The sequence below is a fragment of the Bremia lactucae genome, linkage group LG1 (assembly GCF_004359215.1).
Source record: "Bremia lactucae strain SF5 linkage group LG1, whole genome shotgun sequence".
NCBI classification, from domain to species: domain Eukaryota; phylum Oomycota; class Peronosporomycetes; order Peronosporales; family Peronosporaceae; genus Bremia; species Bremia lactucae.
The window spans coordinates 6512398-6519276 of record NC_090610.1 but is presented as its reverse complement, the minus strand read 5'-3'; the positions used below and the strand labels follow the sequence as shown (position 1 = coordinate 6519276).

The following is a 6879-nucleotide window of genomic DNA, read 5'->3' as shown; positions in this document are numbered from 1 at the left end:
TCTTCGAGTCACACGACCCTTTTCTGGGAAGCGGGTGTTTCGAGCCCGCAAAGTACCCTTTCCCCTAAGGTCCCTGTGGCCTAAAGGATGGGTCTCGTCATACAACCCGCAACGTCAATCTTCAATTGTTAACCCGAGTGCTGGGTCAATTACAATTATTTAGTTATTGACCATCCCTTTAAGTTCACCAAGTGTACTTAGCGAGGACTGTGTAACGGACGTAAATGACGACGTCTCGGACTTTGATGAAAAAAAGCTGAAAGAGCTCTCTGAAACCAAGACGTTTTACTGCCGTTGCACTTCTTGCTAACGCACCCCTTCCAACCGCACCAGGCTCTAGGCTCTGTGCCGGTTTATGCGACGCATGAATTCTTGTCAGCTCGCCGTCTACTTCCACAGGCTCTCGGCTCTGTGCAGGACATTCGGACGCATGACTACTTGTCATCGTCCTTTTCACTACCTCTGTCACCACAAGCTGGGCAGGAATTGGTGACGTTTGACATCCCGTCAACGCATCCTCAACTGTTTGACACGACATCAGTTGCATACGCCTCTCGCAGGAGCACATCTTTTCCGGTGTCCAGCGTAGAGTTCGCAACTGTGCGTGTACGTCAGTCTATCCATGGTTGGTACTTTGCCAACCATGGCATGCCTAGGATGAGGTCATACGGACTCTCCATACCTAGCACTGTGAAATTCTCTTTTCAAGAGAAGTCACTAAAGCTGAAGGCGAGTTCTATTTGAACTCTCTCAGATTTAACGAGCGCGCCGTTCGCTTAAGAACGATCGCCTCTTCTCGCTTTCCATCCTGGCAAAGCGACTCAAACATTGCCGGTCTCTTTCTTAGAGCCGCGAGTTTCACAAAAATTTGAGATGCACCCGAATCCACTAGGAGGAATATCACCTGGTCGTAGCCTCTTACATGAGCGCTATAGACCAGCAGGGTTGAGGTCCGAAATTTCGGGACCTCAGGGACTATGCTACCCATTTGTTCCACAACTCTGAACTTAGGGGTAGCTTCAGAGTCCGCGGCAGTTGGGCATCCCGCCCCTACTGCGCTCCTGCATTTCCCGACCCCTCAGTGGTCGATGCAGAACTCATGCGTCTCGCACGCTGGTTCTTGCTATCGCCCTTTGGGTAGGGAGTCCTCTTGCTGGGTGTTTTCGCCCCTGCAGGGTCCCTGGCATAGCAGCGAGCCATCAAATGACCGTACTTGTCGCGTTTTTTTAACAGACCACGTCTGCATTGCCCAACTTCATGGGAGTGGCCAATGTCCTCTCGGCCGACGGCTTATACAAGCTGTCGCCGAGGCACAGTTGTAGGATTGGTCCTCAACTAAGGCAATTTGGATTGCCTCTTTCATCGTCGACGGCACCTTTCATGAAAAGGGCCTGTCGCGATGGGCCATGCCGTAGTCCGTACAAAAACATGAGCACCTTATTGTGCTCCGGAGTCGGACCTACGTTTATGGTCGCCGACAGCGAGCGCATCTCTTGCACATACTCTTGCAGCGATCGCTTCGCCTGTTGCGCTCCAAAGAGGCGAGTACATGGCGCGAACCTTTTCCTTAAAGATCGCCTATGTAGAGAACGCCTTTCTGTCCGCCATAAGCGCCGGGTAAGCCCAATCTGAGGCCTTACCGCGCAGATGCACATCGCGTACGATATCATCCGGCTGTTGTCCTCGATGAGTTGCGCGACACCGCATTGTTCCACGGCTAAAAGCCAGTGGACATCGTGTGCGTCGCAGTCCTATCGAACTTGGGCGGGTCCATCCGAATGGGCCTCGGCTGATGCGGCCGGGCAGAGAGCATCTCAACAGTCCTGTTGAGAGCCTCGCTCCGAGCCAGCTCATGCCTCAGCTCATCCTGAGTCTGGGTGACGGACACCGCCGCAGCATGGCCTTGTGCCTCGGACGCAGCCCTCCGCTGTCCGAGCACGAATGCTCAAACTGCTCCAACTGAGCAACATGTTGCTCAGGAGGGCTACCCAGGAGCCTGGCCAGGACTTGTTCACCAAGTCCCTGCGCCATAAGCCCTGCCACCTCCTGATGATGTTCGGAGTGGTGTGGAAAATGAGCTTAATCGATATTGAGGCTCATCCTCACGTACACACGCAGAGATGCGGGTCGTGGGAAGGATTTCAAGTGCTACCAAGTGTAGCCGAGAACGTCGTAATGCGGCTACGCTCTATTTAGACACACACCTTAGCACAGCGAGGAAGCGGTTTAACCTGCTTCTCTTGCGTGCAGTGAGGTTGTTGTGGTGGGCGCGTTAGCGACCTCACCCAAAACACTAAGTACTCTGGTTAAGTGTCGTCACGGGAGCGGTAATCCGGCTCTTCGTGCGCACTTACCAAGTAGGAAGTAATTTTCAGATTGATTAATATTTAATCGTATTAAATATAAATACCTATTTTTACCAATTCAAATGTCATCTATAGATAACACTTATTATGTATTGCGAGCGTATCTTTATAGATACCTCGCGTAACGGATGACGCTAGCCGTCATCCCTCCTAATGTGAATGCACCCATGTGCATCACATCCACAAGGGTTGGTCACAAATGTGCGCCACACCCGATGCTGGGTCTAATTACTATTATTTAATAATCAACCATCCCCTTAAGTACACCAAGTGTACTTAACGGGGACTGTGTAACATTAGGGCAACTGTAGCCCGTTACAATGCCCAATCTTGATGCAAAGACACGGGTAAAGGACGAAACTCCAAATCCAATCTAGCATACGAATTCGTCAGAAGTCTCGTTCCACACATGCGACGCCTGTTATAGTCCATAAATTGCCTTGACCAGCTTAAGAAAAATAAAGACTTTGTCGAGCTCAACCTTCTGGTGCGGCACAGAACACGACTATTTAGAATAGCTAATTACTAAGATCCCTTATGGGTAACAAATGTTATCGCCGCCAGATATAAATCTGGCGGTCGAGATATATTATAAATTAGCTTCCCAAAGTTATCTATTTAAAATAAGAGCAGACATAATTAACTAATTTGAGATATCAAATTGCTAGGATATGAAGGCCTTCAGTGCGGTTTTATCCACAACTTGAGGGTTGTGAACGTTCTTACCGGGGTCTTCCATGAAGAAAACGGCCAAACGTGAAGGTTTATGGGGATAAAACTGTGATGGAAAAGGTCGAGTTCGTGCTGAGCAAGGGGAGGGACTGATGGCTTACTTTATAGGGTCGAGTCGTGCTGTCGTGATTGCAGTAATTTGATCTGCCACTGGTCGCTAAATTTCCTTGCTTAATCATGAAGATGCTAATACGTATGGTGTTTATATCGTACGATTGATAGCAGGCATAAATTTAAAAGTCGGAGCATCTTTCGAAATTAAACCTCTCCATAGAAATATATACAAAAGCCTCCACCTCTTAAGAAGCATAATATGGTTTAGAGAGCTAAATCTTCCAAGATTATAGCATTGAAAAAAAGTATTTTTGTTTTGTATTAACCTTATATCTTTTGAGAATTTAACGACATGCCCGTATAGTATCTTGCTCATGTTCGTCGAGACGGCTGAGAGCTTATCTATCGACACCAGATATTTTGCATACAAGCTAGAAGCTAGGTGTGAGCTTCGATAGCGTCATCCCCTCAAGTATATTCGTGCTCGCAAGCGTGGATTGCATCTGGTCAATTTCGATTAAAAATGGTACATTCTTTGACAAGTATTCCGAGACAGAAACAAGTATTCTAGTATTCCCAAGAAGAAGTTCTATTTAAACGTTTTATCATCGTGATCAGCTTTGTAAAATCCCATTCACAAAGACAGGTCATTGACAATTTAGCGAAATTTTACTAGCAAACCCGACAACTCTTGGGGATTTTAACGTATGGAAATTGCGCACGGGGGCACGCAACCGTCTGGAAATAATTGTAGCAAAGTGCTCCACCCACAGCGAAATGAGACATCTGTCTCGTAGTCTTTCCGTTTTACGATTCAAACGTGTGCTCTTTTTCGCTGGAAAACATTTCGGCCTTACGATGGAAAGAGTACCACGGAAGATTCCATGAATGCAGATACCCGTCACCCTACACTTTGAATTGCAAACTTCAAGTGCCGAGGCGGTAGTTGCAGCCTATTCGATTTGAGGACATTGCGTTGTAGATTGGTTCTGGTCCTAGCAGTGGTAGAGAGGATCCATGCCCACTGGCAATGTTTCGTTTTTTTTTTTAAAGTACTTTAACGACGTTTCATCGAAACTGGTTTACCGCACTGTTTCCAGCAAGAATTTCTTCCAGCTTTAATAAAGCACGTGACGAAGAGGCAACATTAAATCAGCAAAAAAAACGATCATTGGACATTGCCTCACAGACCTGTCATCTTGCGAGCACAGAAACGTGACACCATCAGGCAACTCCAGTCAAGAGGCGTGGGCAAAAATGGAGTCGAAATGCCCATTTCTACATTTGCCACACGCACGCAAACTTTGCAAAAATAAGACCGAGTCGTCGACGAATGGAGATATACAACACACTTGTGCAAGAATTATTGGCCGCTGCTGCACGCATGGAGGACATTGAAATGGAGCTCAGTGATCTGCAGCTGGCCCTTTTGGAAGACCACGAAGAGGTCGAGGTATACACGGACGAGATTGCCGACTGCTGTGATCGCATTGGCGCTATTGACGACTTTGTGAGTGAAATTGATGCCGGTCACGTGCCGGCAATCGCTGATTTAGCGTCCGTCGTGTCCAATATGGCCGAAGAGCGGGAGGACGAAGAAGCGATGCTCCAGCGATTGGGCGAAGTTCGTGCGTGCCACGAGCAACAGATACAACATATGACCAGCAAATTGACGACGCTGCAAGAAGAGAGGCTTTTGTTGCAAAAGAAGAGCGCTCATGTCTGGTGCGCTCTCCATCGCACGGGGGTCTTGAAACTGCGACTTGTGGAGCCCCATGTTAAAGTCGTGTAGTACGAATGTTAGATATTTAAATACCAGATGGTCCCTTTGACACTTACGAAAAGGACCTTTTTTTATACCAAAAAGGACCCAGTTTTTACATTAGCAACTATTCAATGGACGCCACGGTGGTGGTCTGCCTCTCTATGGGCGTAATTAGCGTCGTGCTTGCGCTCGAGAGTGCTGCATGCGTAGGCGGATTGAAATGTGCTTGTATCCTTTCCCAGTCGGCCACAATAATGACGTTGATTTTAAGTGCCGTGACATTGGTGCCAGTTGTGGCATGCCTCGTCACAGCGTGGTTAGACACACGTGCGAAACTTTATCGCGAGCACGAGCCTCTGCTTCAAAGCAACGTGACGACGTCAGTTCCATCGCGACGCGTCATTACGTACTTGTACGCCAGTCATTTGCTGTCGGCATTTGGTGATCGGTTATGGGCATTTGCGGTCCCCATTGTCTTTATGGACATCTTTGTGGACACACTGCTCCCGAGTGCTGCGTTTTCATTAGCGACGTATATTGTCTGTATTGCTATTATTCCAATGATTGGGCACCATTTGGACACTTGGAACCGCTGGACGTCGATGAAGTATGCAATTCTTCTCGAAAACGTAGTTGTCGTGGTTAATGCGATTCTATTAGGTCTTATTGTGTTTGTGACGAACGCAGATGGCGTGCACAAACCAGAGTGGACGTGGCAATTAGTGCTAATGTTTATTGGCACGTTAGTATGTGGCAGCGTGGGTCAAGTGCTTAACGATGCGCAGACGTTAGGAATTGAGCGAGATTGGGTTGTTGTCATTGCTGGACCCGACAACTCTAAACATCTTGCAAAGCTGAATCGAATGATGCGTCGTATTGACTTGAGCTGTAATATTCTTGGCCCTATGGCCTTTGGTTTGATTGTAGATTGTGTTAGCGGTGATGCCCCTACTCGTGCGATGGTGGGTGTTGCGGTAGTGGGGCTCTGGAATCTCATTTCTACCCCATTAGAATATTGTATGACTTATGATATTTACCACCTTGTGCCGGAGCTAAGTATTCGTACGTATGTGAAGGACAATAACACAGTAAAGACGCTAAAGCAAAAGCAGACGGCAACGAATGAAGGGCGCACGATTGCCCGGTATGCGACCATGTGGTCGAATTATGTAAAGCACCCAGTATTTCTGGTCAGTTTCTCCTTCTCTGCACTGTATATGACGATCCTTAGTGGTGGTGCATTAAATATCGCGTATCTCCGATGGCGTGGGGTTTCCAACTCGATTTTAGGCCTCAGTCGTGGTGCTGGAGCGGTAGCTGGGCTCATGGGCACCCTGATCTTTCCTTTGCTTCATCAATGGCTGAAACGAATCGAGTCTGTTGCGATTCTTAGTGTCTGGCTCTTCTGGTTGTGTCTATTTCCGATTCTGCTGGTATTTCTGGTTGTGGGAGAATCTAATGTATCCGACGCTGCAATGATACTTTGCGTCGTCATTTCGCGTTCTTGGCTCTGGTGTACGGACTTGGCCGAGACTCAGATTATGCAAGAGTGGATTGCACCAAATCAGCGCGGAGTCATTAACTCCATGCAGACCGCAACATATCAGTTCTTTTTTATTCTGATACACTTGACAGGCGTAATCTTTCATGACCCACACCAGTTTGAGGCACTTGTGTTTTTTTCTCTGGCTGCTGTACTTGCTTCAGCTATCGGATTTACCTATTGGGGGACGAAATACGGTCGCGACAAATACGTGACTACAAAATTTGCATTAGAAAATAACGCGATAAAATGATAATCATGGAAATAGGCCTTCAATTGCTTTTGCGCTTTTTATAAATACTGATTTTAGATAGGTTGTTTTATAAATATCTAAAATCGGTATTCTTACAGTCACCAATGCGACGTTCGGCACGACTTGTGGCCACCTCCCGCTGTGTAAAAGCGAAAACGTCCCGACC

General features: G+C 47.4%; 3 protein-coding genes across 3 annotated transcripts; all 3 read left to right on the top strand.

Annotated features, from left to right (window-relative positions):
- Nucleotides 1-4169: 4169 nt before the first annotated feature.
- CCR75_009623 (uncharacterized protein) lies at nucleotides 4170-4371 on the top strand (the record flags this gene model as incomplete). Its single annotated transcript, XM_067967662.1, is given in 2 exon segments — nucleotides 4170-4189; nucleotides 4206-4371. The coding sequence occupies 2 exon segments, from the start codon at nucleotides 4170-4172 to the stop codon at nucleotides 4369-4371; spliced, it is 186 nt and encodes a 61-aa protein (XP_067816146.1).
- Nucleotides 4372-4485: 114 nt separating this feature from the next.
- On the top strand, nucleotides 4486-4944 carry CCR75_009622 (uncharacterized protein; the record flags this gene model as incomplete). Its single annotated transcript, XM_067967661.1, has 1 exon — nucleotides 4486-4944. One exon carries the CDS (start codon nucleotides 4486-4488, stop codon nucleotides 4942-4944), a length of 459 nt encoding a protein of 152 aa, XP_067816145.1.
- A 104-nt stretch (nucleotides 4945-5048) lies between these two features.
- CCR75_009621 (uncharacterized protein) lies at nucleotides 5049-6713 on the top strand (the record flags this gene model as incomplete). Its single annotated transcript, XM_067967660.1, has 1 exon — nucleotides 5049-6713. One exon carries the CDS (start codon nucleotides 5049-5051, stop codon nucleotides 6711-6713), a length of 1665 nt encoding a protein of 554 aa, XP_067816144.1.
- Nucleotides 6714-6879: the final 166 nt, after the last annotated feature.